The following is a 25360-nucleotide window of genomic DNA, read 5'->3' as shown; positions in this document are numbered from 1 at the left end:
ATATGCTGTTAAGATTAGCTTTTGCAGTCCCAGGCATTTGCAAACGTTAGTTATTTCTACCAGCATTCCACTCCACAATGACATTCAGGGGTGACCATCCAAGTTTTGCCACCTTTTAAAATGATTTCATTTATAAACCTCTAGAGGGAACAAAAATCTGCCATAATATTGACACTTTTTGTCAAAGATTATACTTCTGAGGAGACATATTTTGCAAAAATAATGAATGCAGCGCCCGGAAATTATCTGTCTTTTTGGAACAAATAGGCACTCGCAGGATGTGAAAATTTACAAACCATTTTGAGTCAGGAAGGAAGCCTTGAATGTTGATTATTCCTTTTCTATGAATAAATCACAATATGTCTATGAACAAGCTCCATCATCATGATTTATTTGCTCTATTTGTATTACTGAAGAATTTTTGTAGCCTCATCCCATCATGATTAAATAGATTGTCATGCAAGAAAGATAATGGAGCCTGGCAGCCTGATGAATCATTGTATTAAATCTACATATTTCAATTATAATATAGTCTATTTTTTTAAATAAAAAAATGAGTGATATAATCAGGGGCGGCTCAACGCATTACGCAAAGTAAGCATTTGCAGTATAGTTGATTTTGCCCAGGGGTGCTCTTGAGGCGCTCTTGGGGGAAAATAGACTTTGACATGTGTGAGTTGTAGTTACTGGGATGTATAGTTCACCTACAATCAAAGAGTATTCTGAACTCCACCAATGATGGAATTGAACCAAATATGGCACACAGAACTCCCACAATGAACAGAAAATATATATCAGTGATTGGTTGGGGGGGGGGAGGGGAAATACTGCTTGCTTACCATTGAAAATTACCAAGGGCGGCCTCTGGATATAATGCAAAAAAACCCGCCAAAAAACAAATAACCTGTATAGACTTTACCTGAGAAAACAATAGTGAGTGGTACAGTTACAGATGGGAGCATATTACAGGCCAGGTAAGTTTTCCTATTTAATACTAGTTAATACTATTCCTAGTATTCCTATTTCCTAGTTAATACTATTTATTTGTTTGTGAACTGAGATTATTCTGTGCCATTTGTCCTGTCTTGCTCATTTCTATCCAGAACTTGAAAAGGCTGCTTGCTTGGAATACAATTTCCAGGACTTCCAGGGCAGCATGTCAACTGACCGAGCTAGAAGGAGAATTATAACAGAATCATAGAGTTAAAAAGGAATACTAAGGGTTGCCCAGTTCACTGGGAGTAATAATCTGAAAGCATTTCCCAGGCTGTACTTCATAATATTGAACCTGCTCATTTTATAGACACCTTCCTCTTGGAATGCACCCATGCCGTCCTTTTTAGCCCTAGTAATGTGACTTTTAAAAGCTACATATGAGTTTTTGCAGCAACTCAGGCCCCTTCTGCACTGTCATATAAAATCCAGGTTATCTGCTTTGAATTTGATTATGCGGCAGTGTAGACTCATGTAATCCATCGTATTATGTGAATTATCTGCTGTGATAATCTGTATTAAATGGCAAGGGCTCCCCGGTGGTGCAGTGGGTTAAACCGCTGAGCTACTGAACTTGCTGACTGAAAGGTAGGCAGTTCGAATCCAGAGAGTGGGGTGAGCTCCCGCTGTTAGGCCCAGCTTCTGCCAATCTAGCAGTTCAAAAACATGTTCAAAAACATGCAAATTTGAGTAGATAAATAGGAACTGCCTTGGTGGGAAGGTAACGGCGCACCATAGAGTCATGCTGGCCACATGATCTAGGAGGTGTCTACGGATAACACTGGCTCTTCAGCTTAGAAATGGAAAAGAGCACCAACTCCAGTCGGACACAACTAGACTTAATGTCAGGGGAAACCTTTACATTTACTATTATTTGACAGTATAGAAGGGGCCTCAATATTAACATAATGATTAGTATACATAGTCCATTTGTTCATATATCTTTTATCTCCCCTGAGAGTTTAATATCCTTATCTTTACATCTTCTATCTATTTTTATTGGTTTTTCCCCAGGCTAGATTTACGAGGCGAGAAAGAAGGATGACATCTTCTCTAAGAACTGACTATACCTTAATTCCTAACCAGAGATATCGACGTAGCTATCGTCATTCCAACAAAGTCAGCAGTACTCAAGACACAGAGTCTTCATCTCAGTCAACCCTTGGGAATTTCAAAACACTCCCTTTAGAAATATTTCACATGGTTTTACAGTATCTGCCAGGTAAGAGTTTTTCAGGTGTGTAGTATATCTCCTACAATAGATTTATCCTATTTGTCCTATGCAGCGTCCACATCAGTTGCCGGTCCATATGCAATAAGGCACAGGTTGAGAAGGGAAGAATTGACTGGAGGATTGTGGGAGTTGTACATTTTGTACAAGAAAACATCTGGGCATGTGTCCACTCAAACTCTGCTGTCTGTCAGCATGGAAATTACTGGATTTTGGAGAGAGGGCTGTCCTATTGAAAATGTAGATTTTTTTCTGGTAGCATTAGGGGATAAGGCTACATCTCTTGATGCAGATACTTGACCCATGTGCTGATATAGAGAATATAGCTAAGATATATATTGAAGAATGTATGCTGGAGTCAGACTTGGGGTTAAATTGATTCTCAAGAGCCAATACCGACTTAGATAAAGTGACAGATAATCACTTTATCTAATTATTTAATCAAGTTTTAGTGTATTTTAATTTATTTTGTTAGAGAATAGATATCAGTTTACAAACACATACTATATTGCTCTGTTGGCCAGCTTCAAATTTCTACACTGGTTAGCCAAAAGCAAAAAACAAGCAACATTTGGCACAGAAAAGCACCTTATGGTGAATTTCATACTAGGGACAGATAACAGCTTTTACCAGAGCTAGATTCGAGCAACTTAATTCTACGATAAGAACAGGATGATTTCAAAAAATACCTTATCACGAAAGAACATGCACCTGTGGTTCACCAGCCATAAAGAAATTGTGCAGATTTTGTTGGATTGTTGTCTATATGGGTTAGATCCCAATATCTATAACTGCTTTTGGTTAGAATAGCCAACTGGGATCCAATTGCCACATTGTCCTGCTTTCAAACTGTCCTACACTTAGTCCACTGCATAGTCAAATTTATCATAAAAGCCACCCACCTGAGAGATCTCTTTTTCTCACAAATTGGAGGCCTTTGTCATGGTGATGAATTTGCGTATCTAAATTCTCCGACTGATTCTTTTACGCTCGTCACTACTCTCCTTGCTTTCATCTTGCAATTTAATCCCATTTCACCAAAGTAATTATTTAATCAAGTTTTAGTGTATTTTAATTTATTTTAGTTAACTATTACAGGAGCAGGTTGTTGTAAGGTTTTTCAGGCTGTATGACCATGTTCCAGAAGCATTCTCTTCGCATGCATCTATGGCAGGCATCCTCAGATGCAGGCAAAATGTCAGGAGAGAATGCTTCCGGAACATGGCCATAGAGCCCGAAAAACTTACAACAACCCAGTGATTCCAGCCATGAATGTTTTTGACAATACATTATTACAGGAGTTTTAGGATAGTGATTAGTGTCAATATGTCTGTGTAGCTTTGTCTTTTATTGTTGATATGATCAGTGGACTAATCAATAAACAAATCTATCTATTAGAGAACAGAGATCTCCAGGCTGTTACAGGTTTCCCTTTTCTCTTTTTCCTTTTATTCAGTGAAGGATATCAGCATGCTAAGCATGGTATCAAAGACTATCGGCAGCCGCCTTATTAATTACATCTCAACTCCTACAGGAAACAAAAGGCTTTTGGTGCAGAACTTTCATAATTCCGAATTCTCTGTCTGCCGGTTGGGATTCTCCATTCTAGAGCACTACAGATGCTTAGGTGACTATCCATGTATTATTCAAAACTATCCATGTATTTTTCTACCCCACCCTTTTAACTTCCTTTTTTTAAAATACAGAAAGATACAGAAGAGGTAACATTGTAGAAGTCAAGACACAAAACCCTCAATTAAGTTGACAGCAGAAAACATAGTTACAAATTGTATCCTGCTAAATAACAGGAAACTATAATACAGAATTTCCCATACTGTACAAATCAAAACAAGATTTGGAGTCACATAGTGAACAAAGATTAGTAGCAGGTATCTGGCCCCACCCACAGTGCTGGACACACATTGGACTTGGTTTTCTGCCAGGGATGGGAGGAAGGTGGCGGTGTTGAGGAGTTATCCATCTCTCCGTTGCCATGGACCGACCACCACCTGGTCAGCTTTAGACTAACTGCACCCCCTAACCTCTGCAGAGGTGGAGGGCCCATTAAGTTGGTCCGCCCCAGGAGGCTTATGGATCCGGATGGATTCCTGACGGCTCTTGGGGAATTTCCCGCCGCCTCGGTTGGTGATCCTGTCGATGCCCTGGTTGCTCTCTGGAATGGGGAGATGGCTAGAGCAATAGACAGGATCGCTCCAGAACGTCCCCTCTCAAGTAGCCGAGCTAAACCAGCTCCTTGGTTCACTGAGGAGCTGGCAGCGTTGAAGCGAAAGAAGAGGGAACTAGAGAGCGTGTGGCGTTCGAATCCGAGTGAGCCAAATCGAACACGGTTTGTGTCCTTTCTAAGGGCATATGCCGTGGCAATAAAAGCCGCAAAGAAGACTTTCTTTGCGGCTACTATTGCGTCTGCAAAGAACCGTCCGGCTGAACTGTTCCGAGTTGTCAGAGGCCTTTTAAAACCCACCATCCAGGATGGGTGCCCTGATGACTCGGCAGTTCGCTGTGAAGCCTTTGCTCAGTTCTTTGCAGACAAAGTCGCTTTGATCCGCTCTGGTCTGGACACCATATTAACGGCAGTCTCTGAGGATGTAACACGAGCATCTGCTTGTCCGGTTTTGATGGATTCATTTCAATTGGTTCAATCCAAGGATGTGGACAAGGTGCTTGGAGGAATGAGAGCTACCACATGCATCCTAGACCCCTGCCCATCCTGGCTTCTGAAGGAGGCCAGAGGGGGATTGGCCGAGTGGGTGAAGGTGGTGGTTAATGCCTCCCTCCGGGAAGGCAAAATTCCAGCCAGCTTAAAGCAAGCTGTAATAAAACCGCTGTTGAAAAAACCATCACTGGACCCCACTCAATTCGTCAACTTTCGGCCTGTTTCCAATCTCCCCTTTTTGGGCAAAGTCTTGGAACGTGTGGTGGCCTCACAACTCCAGGCATTCTTGGTAGACACGGATTATCTGGATCCGGCACAGTCTGGCTTTAGGCCGGGGCATGGTACCGAGACAGCCTTGGTCGCCTTAGTGGATGATCTGCGCCGGGAGCTCGACAGGGGGAGTGTGTCCCTGTTGGTGCTGCTGGACCTCTCAGCGGCCTTCGATACCGTCGACCACGGTATCCTTCTGGGACGCCTCACGGGAATGGGTCTTGGAGGGACTGTTTTACAGTGGCTCCGCTCATTCCTCGAGGGCCGGTCTCAGAAGGTGTTACTGGGAGACTCCTGTTCAACCCCACAACCTTTGTCTTGTGGGGTTCCTCAGGGTTCAATACTGTCTCCCATGTTGTTTAACATCTACATGAAGCCGCTGGGTGAGATCATCCGGCGTTTCGGAGTGCGATGTCATCTGTACGCGGATGATGTCCAACTCTGTCACTCCTTTCCACCTGCTACTAAGGAGGCTGTCGAGGTCCTGAACCGGTGCTTGGCCGCTGTGACGGTCTGGATGGGGGCGAACAAATTGAAATTGAATCCAGACAAGACAGAGGTACTCCTGGTCAGTCGTAAGGCCGAACAGGGTATAGGGTTACAGCCTGTGTTGGATGGGGTCGCACTCCCCCTGAAGACGCAGGTTCGCAGTTTGGGTGTGATCCTGGACTCATCGTTGAGCCTGGAACCCCAGGTTTCAGCGGTGACCAGGGGAGCATTCGCACAGTTAAAACTCGTGCGCCAACTGCTCCCGTACCTTGGGAAGTCTGACTTGGCCACGGTAGTCCACGCTCTGGTTACATCCCGTTTAAACTACTGCAACACTCTCTACGTGGGGTTGCCTTTGAAGACGGCCCGGAAGCTCCTATTAGTCCAACGCTCGGCAGCCATGATACTAACAGGAGCGGAGCGCAGGGAGCATACAACTCCTCTGCTGCACCAGCTCCACTGGCTGCCGATCTGCTACCGGGCTCAATTCAAAGTGCTGGCGTTGGCCTTTAAAGCCCTAAACGGTTCTGGCCCAACTTACCTATCCGAACGTATCTCAGCCTATCAGCCCACCAGGACCCTAAGATCTTCTGGGGGGGCCCTGCTCTCTATCCCGCCTGCTTCACAGGTGCGGCTGGCGGGGACGAGAGACAGGGCCTTTTCTGTGGTGGCCCCGCGGCTATGGAACGCCCTCCCCATGGAGGTAAGATCAGCCCCCTCATTGATGGTATTCCGGAAAAGACTAAAAACCTGGATGTTCGAGCAGGCGTTCGGTTAACTCAGTGCAATAAGTGTAATGATTGAAGGACTGGCAATTTGGACGACGAAACTGGATCGCGATTTTAGTTAAGAGATGAATTGGATTGTTTATTGATATATGTATTGTGGATTGTGTTTTTATGCTTTTAAACTGTATACTGTTGTTTGTTATAAGTTGTTGTAAACCGCGTTGAGTCGCCGGCTAGGCTGAGAAACGGCGGTATACAAGTATAGCAAATAAATAAATAAATAAATAAATAGCTCAATAAATGGCTATAAAGCTACGTTTCAAAGACTTACATGGGAAATTAGACTTTTTATTATGAAGAACAAAAAAAATAGAGCTGTAACTCCACCTTAACTACTATGATGTCCATAGCATTGTAAAATGCCTTTATTTATAATTTCCTATATTTTATCAAAACATAGGCAAGCTAAACAGAACCTATGAAGAAACTTGGCAAACATTGTCTGTGTTCAAGATTTCTTCAAGTTCAAGATTTCCTGATACACTACACATATTCTAACACTAGTTATCATCCCAGCCTCATGAGGGCCCCCTTGGTTAGTCTATCATATCTCTTTTCTGGTTCACAGCCATCATCACACTACACTCCAATAACTCCATCCACCATATGGCTATCTATTCATCTTGCCCTTGGGCAACATCTTCCCTCCTCTATTTGTATCCTAAACACTGAACTTGTCACCTCATCACCATACCCACAACTTTTGTATTTCTATGGCTATTCACACATACAATCTGCCTATACCAGGGGTCCTCAAACTTTTTAAACAGAGGGCCAGGTCAAAGTCCCTCAAACTGTTGGAGGGCCAGATTATAATTTGAAAAAAGCATGAATGAATTTCTATGCAAACTGCACATATCTTATTTCTAGTGCAAAAAAACACACACTTTAATTCAAATGAAGAACCATTTTAACAAATATAAACGTATTAGTATTTCAATGGGAAGTGTGGGCCTGCTTTTGGCTGATGAGATAGGATTGTTGCTGTTGTTGCTGTGTGCTGTCAAGTCGTTTCAGACTTAGGTTGACCCTGAGCAAGGGCTGGGTAAATGACCTGGGGGGCCGAATCCGGCCCTCGGGCCTTAGTTTGAGGACCCCTGGCCTATACAGATTTGTTCCTAGGCACTTCCTCTCATGCATCTGGGAAGGTAGACTACCAAGCTCATTTTCTTATTCTCTAAACTGCTACAAGATCCTTTTGCATATTGATATTCCTTGAAAGGACAGGTCTATGTGCCAAACTTTTGCAGTCTACAGCATAAGTGTAAGAAAATTATCATTAAATAATGATCCAGTATAACTCTCATCCTAAAGTTCAGCAAAACTGTGTAAAGCACCAAATATTTTATAATTTATGGGAAGACAGCTGAAAATTACCCTTTGGCTGGATTTTTCTTCCATAAAATGAATTATAAAATAAATGAACATAAATATGAAAAAAATGTAAATTGGAAATATTTAAGCGGAGTTCAGTAAAACTTTTTTTTGGCATCTTACAAGAATTCCTTGCTATTTACATATCTAGAATTAATAGTATGGAATATTTTACCTGGATAACTATACCATACAGGATTTATAATTCCGCCAGAAGCTATAATGTTGAATAAATCTGTTATGGGGAAGACATATTTTCCTTTTCATCATGTAAATAATTGAAATCTAGCTCCCACCTGCAAATAGGTTCATATATAATGCTTTGAGTTGCTTAATGTCAATGTAGTTTTGCAGAAGTATCTCGGGGTCAACAAGATGGACTTAATATAAATTTTAACAAGATTCCCCATTTGCACAAGTGATCTCTATACACATATGCATAAGAAATACATGTTATATCTTTCAATTCCATCAAATGAGTTTCAGGAGAGGTCATTTTGAAAGAGAGATGTAATAGCATGATGCTTAATTTCTTTCTGAAAACTTTCAACATCTGCTTTCCTCAAATAGACTTCAGTATAAAAAATGGGGGAAGGAAAGCAGGAAAAAAAATCTTGTGCCACCTTTTGAGGCCAGATTATTTATGTTTGCACATGCATTTGTTGGTTCCTCTGATTTTGTGATGAAATACAACACTCAAGCTTTAGATATAAATATGGAATGGCATAATTGTGGGAGTGAAATGGAATACAGAGATGGGCAATTACGTTAAACCTGTACCTTTGAATTGTTGAAGGCTTTCATGGCCGGAATCATTGGGTTGTTGTAAGTTTTTTCGGGCTATATGGCCATGGTCTAGAAGCATTCTCTCCTGACATTTCACCTGCATCTGGGACAGGCATCCTCAGAGGTTGTGACCTCACAACCTCCGAGGATGCCTGCCATAGATGCAGGCGAAATGTCAGGAGAGAATGCTTCTAGAACATGGCCATACAGCCTGAAAAACCAACAACAACCCAGTGATTCCGGACATGAAAGCCTCCAATAATACCTTTGACTTTATAAGCTAGCTGGCATTGCCCCCTTGATGTGCGATGAGAATTTTCTGCCAATTGCGAGAGAACTAAGGTTGAACACTGTGAAAGCCACCCACTATATGGCTATCAGCCTCCTCCCAGTAGACTCAAATCAAGGAAAAGCTTAATGAGAATCACCAGTCCTTGTAATGTTCCCCCAGCAACAGCAAGGGTATCCTTCTGGGCAGCTAAACCAGGAAATCCCAACTGGATGATCCCCCACAAGGATCTTCCTCCAAGGACAAACCAAGAATGGGCAACTTGGAAGTCCCTAAACAGAAGGGGAATTAGCAGATCAATAGACAATCTGGCAAAATGGCATTACCTAGGTTCCCAGATGTTTTCACCTTAAACTCCCAGAAATACTAATAGCTGGTAAACTGGCTGGGATTTCTGGGAGTTGTAGACCAAAACATCTGGGGACCCACAAGTTGAGAACCACAGACCTAGAAGAATCCTCCACTTTGTGCAATTGTGCAGCAGAACAAACAACTCATCATCTATATGCTTGCCCACAATGTCCTGCCTTATGCACAGAGGAAGAACTGTTAAAGCTACAGACAATGCAGTCATTGCTGCCCATTTTTAGTCAAAAATTATTTAGCTGCTTGTGCTCCCTTTATGTTTTTATACTTATTTATTTATCCAATGATTTGACACGAAATAAATAAAAGCACATGGGTCAAAGGCATTCGGAGCACTTAGTGTATTCTGGCACGTGGGTAATACTAAGGTAAGAGATAGGTTGCAAGACAATTTAGATTCCTTACAATGTAGCAGTGCTACAGCAAAACGTCTTGCCTTCTATTGGAAGAACAACATGGTCACTCATTGACTTTAACTAGTCAGCTCAAGTGTCTCTGTTGGAGGTCCAGTACTGTAGCCATTATATTACACTAGCTTTGTTTCAGTGGCTAAGTAAATAGACATGTTTTCTCATTTTTACCCTTCAGAGCCTATTTTGCATTTTCTTTGCCAGCATCCCCAAATATATATTTTTATTATCCACACTGATAATTCACTGCCAGTTTTCCCAGACAATGCAGTGTTTATCCAGATCATTAAAGAAACAGTAATTTTCCATTGACTTGGGCATTTTTTCCTACCACAAACAGTTTAAAATTTTACAACATGAGAAACCAACTCTTGTCACTTCCTTTTTGTGTGCTATGTTATACAATCTGTAATAATTTCTCTTCCTACATCATTTGGGGGGGGGGGGGGTGGACTTCTGCCATCTCTGAAAAACAAGAATAACACTATTTTTTCAACAGCATTTTCAAATTCATTTATGTTCCTTTTTAATACTATTGCTTAGCAAATGTCATTTTTAAGAATGATGCAATCTTTCTTGCAAGTTCCAAATCTTACATATGTGACCTTTTCAAAACAATTATATCTAAGATGTTTTGATGTGCAAGCCTCAGAACAAGAAAAGCTGAATTTGGCGTAGGCATTACAACATTTCTCCTTTACAGATTGCTGTATAACTCATTTAACTTGGAGCAGTTTGACTTTGTCAAGATCACGTGAATTACCTTTAAGCATTCATTTAAGTAAAGACACTTCAACTAGTAACGAAAATACTAGACATGTATATAGTACTGTTCATTGTATATGCTATATATAATACGGGCAACATGGATGTTTCTTAGAAGTCTTTGATTTTGTGATAGAAGCAACAAGTAGAGGAAGGGGGGGCACAGATTTTCAGTGAGCAGTACCATTAGCTTATAATTGAATCTGGTGGCAGGAGAGGAGAAAGTAACAAGGAAGAAAATAATTTTCTGGAAAAACAAATCTACTGGGATTTAAAAGAAGAGAATAGCTATCATCTTAAAGAAGAACTTTCAAAAATTTTTATGTTGGTGACACACATTTTAGACGTGCATCCTTTTGTGACACAATAATTCAGTTTTACTGACAAATCATAGGTTAAACCAAACCCTTATCAGATTTTCTCTCTCTCTCTCTCTCTCTCTCTCTCTATATATATATATATATAATGTATAATACATATATTTCATATAATCCTAGGGACTACAGGCAACACACTAGTATAGTATGTCTCAAAATAACAGTTTGGAAAGCTTTTCTCTAAAACAATGTAAAGTTTTGCTTCCATTTCATAATTCATTACAGGATCTTTTAGTAACGATCCTTAAAATATTTTGTTTAAAATATTGTTGTGTGCTTCTCTTCCTTTTTAGGCCTGTTACTGAAAAGGTGTACCTTTCTGCTTCCTACAAAGGAGAGATTGAAATACATACAAAAGATATTTGCAGAAGTAAGCAGTGAATTGCATGTTCTTAAAAAAGGCATTGAATTTATTAGCATATTAATTTTCTTGTGTCAGTTAATTAATGAACAAAATACACTGAGGGATTTCTTTTGTCTAATTTTATAGGTTTCCTGTTTTAAGCTTAATGGTTGCACAGATCCATTGCACTGTTCAGGACTACTGTGTTATGGGGTGTTTTTACAGGTAAAAACAACGAGCTTGTGATGCCTTAAATACTGAGAGTTTTGGATAATATTGAATCTTGTATACTTTGTCATATACACAAAGTATTACCTTGAATTGCAATGAGCCCAGACAAATACCAAACTGCATTAGTTCTACAATGTAGGTGACCTCACAGTAACTATCTATGCCAGTGGAAAGGGCAGTGGGAGGAGAGAAAACAGAGTAGTGGTTCCCAACCTGTGGTCCATGGACTATCAGTGGTCCGCAAGAATTAAAATATGGTCCGCAGCCTCACCATTGCAACAAGAGCGACTGGTCTCGCAAAACCCTCTTATACTGCCAAGGCATATTAAAGTTGGTGAGCAGATGGCGACTACTGGATGGCATATGTTCTGTATCAGAAACTAGAGCTGATATGGTCTCTTCAGCACAATTTTCCTGAATCAGCATCCCAAATAGCCAAACTGAATCTACAGCTGATCAGAAACTGATTCATAACCCTTTTGGTACAAATGTTGGAAGAAGTGGTGTCTGGTCAAAAAAAGATTCAGAATCACTGCACTATAGAAATAGGCTGATTGGATATGGCAGATATGGCAATTCCTTACTTTTTTATCATTCTCCCTTAGTGTTTGGAGGTATTAGTGTTTTTGGAGGTATGATATTGACGTAAGTGTGGATAGGTTGCCTTTTTTGACTTCAATTCCCCAGACAGCATCATGCTGGCTTGAAGATTCAAGGCATCATCCAAAATAGCAACCTCTTTCTAGTTCTCTTTCCCAGGTCTTCTCTCATCTTCTGCTACTCATCCCTGACTATTAAGACACATGATAAAATGCACTGAAAAAAATATACACAAGTCTCACAGAGTAACTTGTTGATAGTTATGTCTATATTATCTTAATTTTTATTTTTCAGACCTTAACAGCTGGCTGGGATGAACTAGAATGTCATCGGGTTTACAATTTCCTTTGTGATATGAGCAATTTAGCTCGCAGAGTACAGACAGTTGTCAGCAGCAAACCTGGTAAATAGTATGTTAGGCAGCACAGGGTTAATTTCAATTTCTTTGTTATTTGTATTGTTTTGACTGTTTTTTATTTGTCCATTGATTTAGGAGCTCTTGTGGGCTGAAAGGCCATGCAGAAATATTTTAAAATGCATATCCTGCAGTGTCCTTACTTTGAAGTATAGGCGTTAAGAATGAGATTGTAAATTTTAAGAAGTGCCCATTCCAACAGCTTATTTTCCATGACACTATGTCATATTCGAACTGTAGGCTGCTCTGCATTCAAATTGATTCTTATGTAATATTATGATTTGCCCTAGGAAGTGCTCGAAAGTTGGAGCTGAGGATAAGGATATTTTGCCGGAATGTTCTTCTGAACCATTGGATCCATCATGGTGATTCTGCATTTTGGCTGTCACGTATTTTGAAGCCATGGCCAATGGTAAATCAAGCCCGGCTACTGTATATAATATTTGGGCCGGCCTGTAGTCTGGATGGTAAGCTATTTTAATGAATTAAGGCATAAATAGAAACAGACGGAGAGCGATCTGTGACTTCTGTCTCTAAAATTGCTAGAAGAGCTGTGATTAGAAGACTCCAAGCATTGATTTCTAAATAAACACAATTGAATAGTTCAGAAACCTCCTTAGAGCTGCTATGGCACATTTCCAGTATAGAATGGCATTCAGTGAGATGAATTCAGTGAGAGGTTTGAATCCAGGGAGAGGCGGATGAGCTCCCTCTATCAACTCCAGCTCCTCATGTGGGAACATGAGAGAAGCCTCCCACAAGGATGATAAAAACATCAAATCATCCCGGCGTCCCCTGGGCAACGTCCTTGCAGATGGCCAATTCTCTCACACCAGAAGTGACTTGCAGTTTCTCAAGTCACTCCTGACACGACAAAAAAAAGTGAGATGACCACTTAGCATGGAAAATAAATTTCGACTCCACTTTGAGCTTACAGAAAAAATGATTAACTAATGCTAGGAGTCACACATCTGAAAGCAGGGCACTTCATGGAATGGGAAAGGGATACTGGTAGCTTTTGAACAAAGTTAATTCATAAACTCATAGAACAGAAGAGTTGGAAGAGACTACTCGGGCCTTCTAGTCCAACCCCCTGCCAGGCACAAAATATCCCTAACAGATAGTCATCCATCCTCTGCTTAAAAGCTTCCAAAGGAGCTTCCACCACACCCCAAGGCAGAGAGTTCCATTGCTGAACAGCTCTTACAGTCAGGAAGTTCTTTGTGATGTTCAAGTGGAATCTCCATTCAATAACCTTATAATACTACACTACAGGGCATGTCATTTGGCATAAAATGATTGATGGTCCAACTGACGAAACAAGTTTGAAAGGACTGGCAGATGCTATTAAACTACTTTATGATATAGAAGCAAAAGAGTGGACAGCAGATGATGTCATAAGTCTGGTGGATGAACTTTCAGGTACAAGGCTACTTTTATTCTTTATGCAACTAGTACTGATTGTTCCCAAAAAGCCAGATTTACTATTTGGTGGTGTAAGGTAGCAGGCCTCACAGGTAGATGCTGAGCTGCACAGAAGGGATAGCACTGTGTATGACATAGTACCCACTCTGTGACCCCTAAACTGGATCTCAAACCATCAAGTAAATTAAAGATTGAGAATCACTGCCCTAGCTCACCTTCAGGTGTGTCAAATTATACTTTTTGCTGGTATGGAAATTACACTGTGTAACAAAAATGGAAAAAAATCCTGTACCTGGTTTGAAAGTGTTATTTCCTGTTTAATCCTGTGGTCATTACTTTGAAAGTTGCTATACTCCAGAAACTTCATTTTTGTGACTGCCACAAAACCACCATTGGTTGATGAGTGCTGTTTTAATTGAGTTTTAGTTGTTGTTTTATATGCGTATATGATTTATTTTAGTTGTATTTTAAACTGTGTTTCATTTTATATTCTGTTTTTAGGCACCTTGTGCCATGTGTAAGCCGCCCCAAGTCCCTTCTGGGAGATGGTGGTGGGAATACAAGAATAAAGTTATTATTATTATTATTATTATTATTATTATTATTATTATATCAAATTGGTTGAGACTCGATGAGATATTCATTGAAAAACTATAGCAAAATGTACTGCAGGATGTCCCACAAAACATTTTTTTGCAGTTTAATAAGCTTTTTCTGTGTTTTTATGATGGAACCAATTAGGAAATGGCATTTATAACCCAGGAACAAAAACCATGTTACATAGTGTTATCTGTCTGGTACATGGAACATGAGAGTAAGGATGATGAAACGCTCCCTTTGTTCAATGTATTGTCGAAGGCTTTCACAGCCGGTTGTTTCAGTTGCATCTATGGTAAGCATCCTCAGAGGTTGTGAGGATGCCTGCCATAGATACAGGAGAAATGTCAGGAGAGAATGCTTCTAGAACATGGCCATATAGCCCGAAAAACCTACAACAACCTCCCTTTGTTGTTCTTTGATAGCACCTAGTTGTTGTTGCTGGGGGGTTTTAGGCGGGGGGGGGGGGGCTCATGAGGCCAAAACCTTTATACATCTCTCCATCATAAAAAAATTCAATAAAAATGCTTTTTCACAATACTCAGAATTTGAACCAACCCTCTCACTCTGTCAGAAGACAGGGATAATCCTTCACAGGAGAAAAAGTTCAACACTTCAAGCACCCGAATTCCAATTATAGTGCATTTATTTGTTTGATTTTTAAACTTGTTTCATCTGTTGACTGGGATTCTGTTTGGTACCTAGAGGGAATGAGATTTGCAAAAGTAGCAAATAACTTTTAAAAATGAAATCATACACATAGAATCTTGCCATATTTTTATAGTAGTTCCTCGAGAATGGCTTTTGGAGAACAGCGCCCGACTTCTTATCTTGTGTGGAAACAATATCTGCTTCACTTTTATGGCTAGCAAAGCTGTGAATGGCCGAGCTATTGAACTGGCAAGATTGGTGGTTTTCCTGGCTTTGGTAAGTAAACACTAAGATGTTTACTTTTGATGGGGCATCTTATTTTTCCCACCAGAACGTGAAATTAGATGTGATATTAACTTTTGTGGATTTGAGTGTGTTTGACAAATTTTATTTTAAACAAAAGCTATGTAGAGAGGGAATGCAATCAGGACCAAGATTATAGCTTGCAGATAAAAGGGTTAATGCTTCCCCCTCATTTACACTTTCAATTAATCCTCACCAGCAGCTATTTGGCTTGAAGGAAAGCTACAGTTGGCTTCAATGGGTTAACAGTTGTTTTGTGGTAGCAGAGGATCGTCATCAGATGAATTGCATGGAGGGGGTGCTAGCCCCCACCTTATTATGCTCGAATATCTGAATCTTGCTCATCCCCATAACATATCTCACAGTTATTTCGAAGAAAAAATGTACACACATTAAGCACAATCACATAATTAATTTCATACCTAATTTGGTTTTTGGGCAAATTGCTCAAATTAATAAGGTTTCCATAAAATGTTTTTTAAAGAAGACAATTTTATAGCATCTCTGAGAACCCTGCAAACTAATTATCTTGCCTTAGAATGTTTCTATGGCAGCATGCAGAATAGTGTTGTATATTGCTTTAGATGGAGAATTGGGGAAACGTTTTATTTTAAGACTGTGTAATTATTCTTGAATAAATAGTTCATTTAGATTTTGCTCTCTTCTTCTTATGCCCTTAATGGTTGGTTTTACCCTTTGGGCTTGCGAGTATCAAATCAAAATGTGTTTCATCTAACTTTTATCTTGGATAACAATGTACTGTATTTCTTTTATTCTAAGGCACACTTTTTCCCATATAAATATCTCTAAAAGTGGGGTGCATCTTAGAATTGCAGGTGTATCTTACATATTTTTGGTAGTGATGATACTGAAATTAGGCTGCGTGTTACAATCAATAGCATTTACAATCAGCACCTTTCTCCTAAGAAGAAAGGGCGTGTGACCGCAGCCACCTCCACAGTGTCTGTTTGGGGCTTTGTGGTGCTGGTGATGCCATTACAGTGCCTACTACTTCCTTCTGTTAGTGGACATCACTGCCCTGCACCTTCCTCTTCAAATGATGGGACATTGTGTTTCACATCTCATCCTTAGACAGTCAGAGAGCTTGGGCTGCTCTTGTTCACTAGATAACCTTAGACCAGCCTCTTTCTCTCATATCCTCAATATCCTGTCTGCTAAGTGGAAATAATAATTATTATTATACTGACTGACCCACTTTGCAGACCCCATTGTAAGGATTATGTTTTCTGAGCTTGAAGATAACAATGTGATTCGCTCCCTTCTGCCCTCCCCCACCTGCTTTGCTCACATTCCCCATTCAGAATGCCAGAAGGGTCATTTGGAGGGGAGCAGCTGGGGGAAACCTCAGATCTGCAATCAAAGATAACAGCAAAATTTATCCATGCCCCATTTGCCATCCCAGTTAGAAGGTGACCAGTGCTTGGGGAGCTCTCCTTAACACTGGAGGGATATATGTGTGAATTTTTGAGGAGAAAGGAAGGGGTATATACCCCAAACCTTTTGCAAGCTGGTTATAGATCTTTTGCATTGCTGCACTCGCAGAGCTCAGACGGTGCTGTATTTCAGTGCTGATGTTAATTTTTGTTGAGAGTTTACTACCAAGGTAGCGGAAATGGTCAACGTTGTCTATTGTTGCACCATTAAGCTGTATTTCTGACATTGCAGAGAGATTGGCTGGTGCCTGCTGAAAGAGCTCTTTGTTTTTCTCGATGTTCAGTGAGAAGTTTTTTTTTTATTCCTCTGCAAAGATGTTTAGAATGGCTTGTAGGGTTTTTTTCTGAATGAACACAGACTACATTATCATCAGCATACTGGACTTCTCTAACAGACATTTTTGTGACCTTGGTTTTGGCTTCAGTCTTCTGCAGTGGTTCTCAACCTGTGGGTCCCCAGGTGTTTTGGCCTACAACTCGCAGAAATCCCAACCAGTTTACCAGCTGTTAGGATTTCTGGGAGTTGAAGGCCAAAACACCTGGGGACCCACAGGTTGAGAACCACTTGTCTACTGAGTTTAAATAGCTTGAGAGCTATTCAATTTCCGCCACCGGTGGGAAGCTTCCCATCAACAAGGTGCAGTATCATAGCGATAAAGATGGAAAATAAGGTTAGGGCAATAACACATCTCTGTTTGACATCTGTTTCCACTTTGGAAGCCATTGCTATCCAAGACTGTTGTCATCATGGAGGGGTCCGCGAGATGTTCATGAATTTATCAGGTCATCCAATTATTTGAGAGAGCACTGCAATTCAGTGTAGGACATTCATAGGCGTACCCTGCACTGAATTGCAATGCTCTCTAGAATATCCTTCAAATAACTGGATGATGAGGGCATTCATAGGGGTACCATGGAGCACCTGGTGGCGCAGTGGGTTAAACCCCTGTGCCGGCAGGACTGAAGACCAACAGGTCACAGGTTCGAATCCGGGGAGAGGCGGATGAACTCCCTCTGTCAGCTCCAGCTCCTCATGCGGGGACATGAGAGAAGCCTCCCACAAGGATGATAAAAAACATCAAATCATCCGGGTGTCCCCTGGGCAACGTCCTTGCAGATGGCCAATTCTCTCACACCAGAAGCGACTTGCAGTTTCTCAAGTCGCTCCTGACACAACAAAAAAAATAGGGGTACCAAGATGCTTTTTTATGAAACTATTGTACTCCCAACTTTGTTATACACAAGCAAAATGTGGAACATTTACAAACATCATTCTCAACTTCTGGAACAATTTCATCAGTGTTGCCTCCAAAATATCCTGCAAATCTCTTGGTGAATAAATGTCAACTTTCCAGAAGAAGCAACAACCACTAGCACTGGAGTGATGATCTTCTCCCATCAGCTTTGATGGGCTAGCCACATTGTCCAAATGCATGATCACCATCTTCCAAATCAGTTACTATATTCTCAACTCAAGAACGGAAAACGGAATGTTGGTGGATAGCTGGAGCCTAATTACCGTATTTTCCAACTTTTTAAGCCTGGAAAATCTTATGAAAAGTCGGGGGTCATCTAGTATGCTGGGTATAAATTAAAATAATAAGTAAAAGAAAAAATAAAATCACCCTTAGTGGCGCGGCTTGAGGAATGAGGGAGGGAGGAGGAGGAGGGAGGAGGAGGAGGGAGTAGGAGTGGCAGGCCGCATTGCCGCGAAGACCGGCTGGGGGTGATGGTCCGCCAGGCTTTCCCTGCAGCCCCCTCCGCTCTCCATTCAAGGACCTCCTCCGCCCTCGCCACTTACCTTCTCCGAAGGCTTGCCTAGGCCCAAGGAAGTGCCTCTGGATACCGACTCCTAGCAGCGCTGGGCGACAGCATGCCTTGGATGTGCTCCCAGAGGCATGCTGGGAGCAGTAGGAGTCAGGGAACTACTGCTCCCAGCATGCCTCTGGGAGCACATCCAAGGCACGCCGTCGCCCAGTGCTGCTAGGAGTCATCTGGAGATGCTTCCTTGGGCCTAGGCAAGCCTAGTGGCCTTCAGAGGAGGCAAGCGGCGAGAGCAAGAAGGTCCTTGAATGGAGAACGGTGGGGGCCGCAGGGGCATAGTCTTCCAAGAGGGAGGTAGTCTTAAACGCCGAGTATATCCCTACCTCTGTATTTTATCTTTAAAAGTTGGGGGGTCATCTTATACTCCCAGTCGCCTTGTATTCCAGAATATACGGTATTTAATTTGCTGTTGAATTTCCACGGCAAGGTGCTTATGTAGCATAGATAACCCACAACCCACTGCAGAGGAACATGAGTAAACATTAAATGACAAGCAAGTTAAGAAAGCAATGTCAGAGCCCTGTACAATAGCCAGCTTGATCACTGGAGGGTTTATTATATTATTATTATTATTATTATTATTATTATTATTATTATGTAAATGTTGGGTCTTGTGACATGTAATGGTGTGAGTGCAAAGAAGTGGAAGGAGGGGAATAAAGGCATCTAACTGTTGACCACAACAACACTGCAACATCAATTTATGATTATTTCCTACTTTTTGCCCCAGGTGTGTGAGAAAGACCTCTATTGCATGGACTGGGCTGTAAAAATGATGCAGAAAGTCTGCAAGGTTTTCAGTACCCTAACTGAAAGAAACAACTTCTTGCAAAGTGTAGAGAATGCTTTTGCACAGATTATCATGGACGCGCTACAGTCAGTGATATCAGGTAAGAAATGCAGTAGTAGAATTACTATCCCTTGCTCATTGCTATCATCTAACTTTCTTAAAGATGTCAGTTTGCCTTGGTGCTGCTTCTACATGCAAGTGCTATTTATTCTCTGTCATCAAATAAGACGTTCTAACTAACAGATGCAGGAAATATTTTAACTGAATGGATCGAGTCCCAACAGATTTCAACAAAATATCTTCCCCTGGGGCTTTAAATTCTTCCTTTGCATTTTCAAAAAAATGCTAGTATCTCCAACACCTTTGAGCATATATACTGTTCCATTAAAGTATTTCCTGCATTTATTGGAACAGTTTATTTAAGGTAGAGCAAACCTAGATGATAAACATAGAATTTATAATCCCTTTCCTTTTCTGTGTGTGTTGTGGGAGGAGGGGATGAGCAAGTATCAACCAAAGGGACAAGGATTAAGATTGGAACTACCATGAATTAGGGGCAGTAGTTTCATTATTTCCCTTTGTGCCATGGTCTTGATTAGTATCCACCCAAATAAAAGCATATGCATACCCTCCAACATTTTACTGATGAAAATGGAGACACATTTGGTTCAGCAACACCAGTGTGTGGTCATGATGGCAAAAATTGTTAATGAGGAAGGTCACGCAAGCTATGAGAGGCTGCAACAGTTTCCTTTTGCTACATAGAAAGGTATGATTCTACCCATTCTTCTTCCCTTTCTACTAAGTTAATTGAGTTAATTGGCACTTTGAAGCCAGGTTGCAGCAATTCATGTAAGGTTACGACAAAGAGGCAAAGGAGAAAGAAACATGGACATTTTCAAAGCAATTTTAAAAGTGGGATGACAGAGAATCAGTCAGGACTGATCCTGACAAATTGGGACAGTTGAATTACTATTGAGAAGTAAAAGCTTCTGGTGGATTATATTAATGAGTGCTATAAGATAAAAACTTTTTAAATGGCTCCTAGTCTGAAATGATCCTAATCTTGACCTCTCCAGCCTCATTCCCCAGCTACTGTTCTACTTTTATAAAATCCAGAAATTCAAACAAGTATTTGTGTAGTATCTGGCTTAGACTTCAGACAGTTTACTTGTCCCCTACTGCCCTTTTATTTCTCATATTTATGATTTAATCTTCTCCTTATTAAATTTATTTCCTATATTATTTATAAAGCAAACTCATAATACAAAAAATTATATCCAGGATCTCAATAGAAATGTAGTAGTGAATATTATGTGGATTCTTGGGGAACATGCATTAAACAGGAACGATTTCCTTCCTTAAGCTCGTTGAACATCTGGATTAAGAATCCTTTTATAATTGCAATTCTCTAAATGTCACGCTTCATATTACAAATGAAAGACAGCATAGTTATAAATCACTATGAGCATGTATAGCACGGCTACTGGCTTTCCACCTGTTTGCAAAAATGCAACCAAAACAGTCAATATGTAACAGAATCAGAAGATGAATAAAGGAAAAAATGAAGATTAAATGGGATTTGTGCATAACAAATTAAAGCTATTAAGATGCTGGCTGAAAACCTGCAGCATTGTCAAACTTAATTATGAATGTTAAGGAAAATTATCTCTCTCTTTTCTTGTATCTATTTTATTCTAAATAAAAATTAAATTTAAAAAAACCTTCATTATGAATGGCAACGCCCATCCCAAACTACTTTCTCTGTCTGGCACTGGAGCATTTTTGATTGGAGCCCTGAAATGTGGCATCTGTAGTGTTCCAAAGGGCCTCTCAAGGTCCTGTCATAAATGCTTGTCTGAAGGTACCACACAAAGAAAAGGGTGGACATAATTTCAGAGCTCTCTGATCTCCAGCTTCTCAAAATCTCTTTGGTTTAACATGATGCCAGGTTGCGACGGTCAGGTTTTGAGATCACATAGAATCTGTCATTTCAATAATGAAGATATCACAGGTCTATCTTATGATATCTTAACTGTTGGACAGGAAGCCTGCCCTTTAATTTCATGACAGGACTACTTTGGGGGTGTCAAAGTCATTTTCATTAAGGGTACATCAGCCTAATGGTTGCCTTTTAGGGGCCATTTAATTCATGGACAGAGAATCCATGGATACAGAGGATCAACTATATTATCAGTCTCCAGATGTTATTGCAAAAACAGTTATGCTTTCAATTATCTGTCATGTGGACTGGTGACAATGGGAATTGCAACTCAACAGCACTTGTGGCTCTGAGGTTGGGGAAAGGTTAAAGGACATTTTAAAGTCAGGCATCATATCCACAAGCCATGTATCTAAATTCAAACCCCACTCTCCTGACTAAACAGTACAAACTGTGGCCTTTCAGATGTTAATGTATCATAACTCCCTCAACTCTATGTTTAATGATGTGAAATACCAGAGTTGTTGTCCAGCATCTGGAGGACCACATAAAATGACATGGAGCGCCACATTTGTGTTTGACCCATGTTGACTACTTTAGATTTTTTTTGAGTGAGGCAGAGCCTGATTTCCACATTTGAAAAGGAACGTGCTTCTTTTAACCTGTTACTTATTTTTGCTTAGGGGTGCATGAAGAGGAAGACAGCAGCTTCTTAAATCTATTCCATCTTGTGAATGCACAAGCAAATTTTCACAAAGAAATCCTCTATCTAACCATAGACAACAGCTTGTGAAAATATTTGGAGTTTGGAAAGTAACTCTCCATCAGCAGTTAAACAAACTCCTTTTGCTCTTATTTTTCCTCTTTCTCTCATGGTGCCAGTACTCTCGCCTACCATACTCAAAATGACTCCAAAATATATTTCTGGCTTTAAATTACTGCTCAGTTACAACTTTTCTGTAATTCTCAGTGAAGTTGGAATTATATATTTAATACTAAAATATATGCTGAGATCAACGTTTTAATTGTAAATAAACCATGTCGCCTAAAATGTTTCTATTTATATAACATTGCATTAAACAAAAATGAGAAATAATGAGTACACATTAAAGACTTTTTGTTTTATGTGCATTATTCATATTCAAGAAGACACAAAGGCACGTAGAAATTAGAGTTGCACAGAGTTTTATGATATTGCAACACACTGTTACTGAAATTAATAAGAAGTACTGAGAGAATTCATGATAGTTATTTACTAACAGATAGGTATAAAGGTAAAGGTTTCTCCTGACATTAAGTCTAGTAGTGTCTGACTCTGGGGGGTGGTGCTCATTTCCATTTCTAAGCCGAAGAGCTGGTGTTGTCCATAGATGCCTCCAAGGTCATGTGGCCAGCATGACTGCATGGAGCACCATTACCTTCCCGCAGAAGCAGTACCTATTGATCTACTCACAATTGCATGTTTTCGAACTACTAGGTTGGCAGAAGCTGAGGCTAACAATGGGAGCTCATCCCGCTCCCCGGATTTGAACTGCTGATCTTTCAGTCAGCAAGTTCAACAGCTCAGTAGGTGCTGCGCTACCAGGGGCCCCCTGGTGGAGGTAGAGCAATCAAAAGTAGATGGCACAGAAATCAGTATTTCCTAAGCCAGAATGGGTTAAAAGGGTTGATTTCTTTTCTTGGTTTCATTTTGCATAGTGCCAGGCTTCCCTCATAACATACACAATTTAACCAGCGCTAGGGCTGGAAAGCAGTGTATCCATCCTCGCCTAGTTCTGAGATTTGACCATGAGATGGGGGGCTTCAATCATTAGCAATTATCAATATATCTGAAGGATGGGATGGGGTTATTACATGGCTGAAAAATAATAAATATGGTAATTTGGTAACTGTGGAAATGTTGATCCAGTTTAGTGGCAGGCAGAGAAAATTAAGAATCATCAGCTTTGTTCTGGGAGAAAACAACATGGCAGATCTGATGCAGGATCTCTTCCATTCAAGTAATTAATTTAGGATGGTAGTATGATTCCCAAACTTGTAGTTTCACCTACCTGCATCTGATAAATAAGTCTTCTCTAGGAATTTCTACATTTTCTGCATACCATGGTGTCAGGTTGGAAGGTCTATCGAATTCCCTCTAGGATTTTTCTGGGTTCTCTAAGTGTATGGTAGCTTCCAGAAGAAGTTGTACCTTTCAATAAGGCTATTCTCCATGGTTTCCTGTTTCCATGGTAAGTTCAGGAATATATCTCCATGGATATGGAGGTTGTACTGTATCTGATGTTCTATGGGGAAAAGCTGTTGTTGTTTTTCCATGTGATCGGTGCCATACATTGGGGGAATTGTTCAAGCTAAACTGATTGTGCAGTATAAAGACACAACCTATAATATGTCCAACAATCATTTCCATATTTTCTGTTCTGGAAAAAATGTAATTGTGATGGCAAAAATGGTAGTAGAGTATTGCAACTTCTATTTCCCACATCAGTAACTCCAGCTTTAAAGTATTAGGAACCGACACAAGAAGGAACAGGACATTGGGAGTATTTTTTCTTGTTTGGGTTCTGATCACAAGTGAACTACCTATTCCATTTTGTATGACTTGGCAGGGGCTCTTAACACTCACCAGTATGTTTTCCAGTTAATCTGTCTATTGTGTTACAGCCACATTTTTTTTCTGGACTGTATAGATAGGTTATTGTGAACCTCAACTCAAAACTTGGCCTTGCTTTTGAGTTGATGCATGTGTGTCTTATTGTGGTGTGAATTCCAGTTCTCCAAGCAATATGAGGCACTTGCCCAGATTTGGTTTCCTTCCCTTTATGATATACTTCTTGGTGTTTTGTAATATTTGAGTTTGTTTACAAACACATAGGTTGGGGGTAAATGGAGGGACACTACTTAAACTCTACAGCAGACTGTTCCAGACTTCCACAACCATAAAACATTATTAGCTTAGATATTTCAGAATTTCAGAGACATCCTGTCTGGTCCAGTAGGCATAGCCATCATGGCAATATTTATTGACGATCTTACTCTAGGATTTTGTCTAATTTTGTTAAAGGCACCCAAGTAGTTGGTCTTCCTGACTTCCTTTGGAAACAAAAAGCGATATGTTAACCCTGTGCTATATGAAACAAAAGTATGGCTTTTATGTATCCAGAATGACCCACAGTTTGACTTAATTGGAAGACTCCTGAATTTAATATCAAGAGGCATAGAGAAAAGTGAATGACTAGCCATGCACTCTGCACCATACACACACACACACACAGATGGCCTTGGAATATTGGGAAGGGTTAACACCCCTGTGGTGTTTGTTTTGTTTTCTGGGCCCCTGTTCAGAAGATTTCACTTGATTTTGAACATTTTGGTTTGATATGGAAACAAGGACTGGTGCTAAAACTTGAATTGAGACACCTTTCCCCCAAGATAACTCTTTCAGAAGTGAATTTCCCTTCCTGAGAGGTAGATTTCTTTCATTTCCTATTGTCTCACTCCCATTCTTAACTGTGAGTTGTTTGTAAGTCAGATTTTTGTAACTCAGGGACTGCTTGCATTACAATAATAATTTCTCAGTTTATAGAAAAAGTGGGTGCATGGAGGAATTGTGGCCAACCCTGTCGTTGGACTATAGCACCCATATATTTTGCCTTTCATCTTTCAAGAACTCACAACAGTGTACATGAAGAAGCTCATAATTCACTGTTCTTCTCCTCCTTTGAGGGAGGATTTGCTCAAAATCATCTAGTGGAGTTTATGACTAACCTGGTTCAATTGGACTGCAGCTGCCATGATCCACAAAGACTGTGTTGGCTGTGGGAGATAGGAATTGCAGTCCACCACATCTCGACAGTCTCAGGTTGAGAAAGAAGAAAGCTTTCGGTCAATGTCTTTCTTTCAATTTATTTTTTGAAACTCAAGAAAGGACAGGGCCCTGAATGTAACTTATTTTAAATATTATTCCACAGTG

At 40.4% G+C, this 25360-nt stretch overlaps 1 protein-coding gene across 1 annotated transcript; it reads left to right on the top strand.

Annotated features, from left to right (window-relative positions):
- Nucleotides 1-2034: 2034 nt before the first annotated feature.
- On the top strand, nucleotides 2035-22516 carry FBXO47 (F-box protein 47). Its single transcript, XM_060780780.2, has 10 exons — nucleotides 2035-2215; nucleotides 3681-3851; nucleotides 11106-11182; nucleotides 11303-11380; nucleotides 12281-12389; nucleotides 12692-12868; nucleotides 13677-13823; nucleotides 15208-15350; nucleotides 19386-19545; nucleotides 22071-22516. Exons 1-10 carry the CDS (start codon nucleotides 2035-2037, stop codon nucleotides 22178-22180), a joined length of 1353 nt encoding a protein of 450 aa, XP_060636763.2. The 3' UTR covers nucleotides 22181-22516.
- Nucleotides 22517-25360: the final 2844 nt, after the last annotated feature.

Source organism: Anolis sagrei, chromosome 6, assembly GCF_037176765.1.
Source record: "Anolis sagrei isolate rAnoSag1 chromosome 6, rAnoSag1.mat, whole genome shotgun sequence".
In the NCBI taxonomy this organism is placed as follows: domain Eukaryota; kingdom Metazoa; phylum Chordata; class Lepidosauria; order Squamata; family Dactyloidae; genus Anolis; species Anolis sagrei.
The sequence above is the reverse complement of the archived record's forward strand: the minus strand, read 5'-3'. Positions and strand labels throughout refer to the sequence as shown.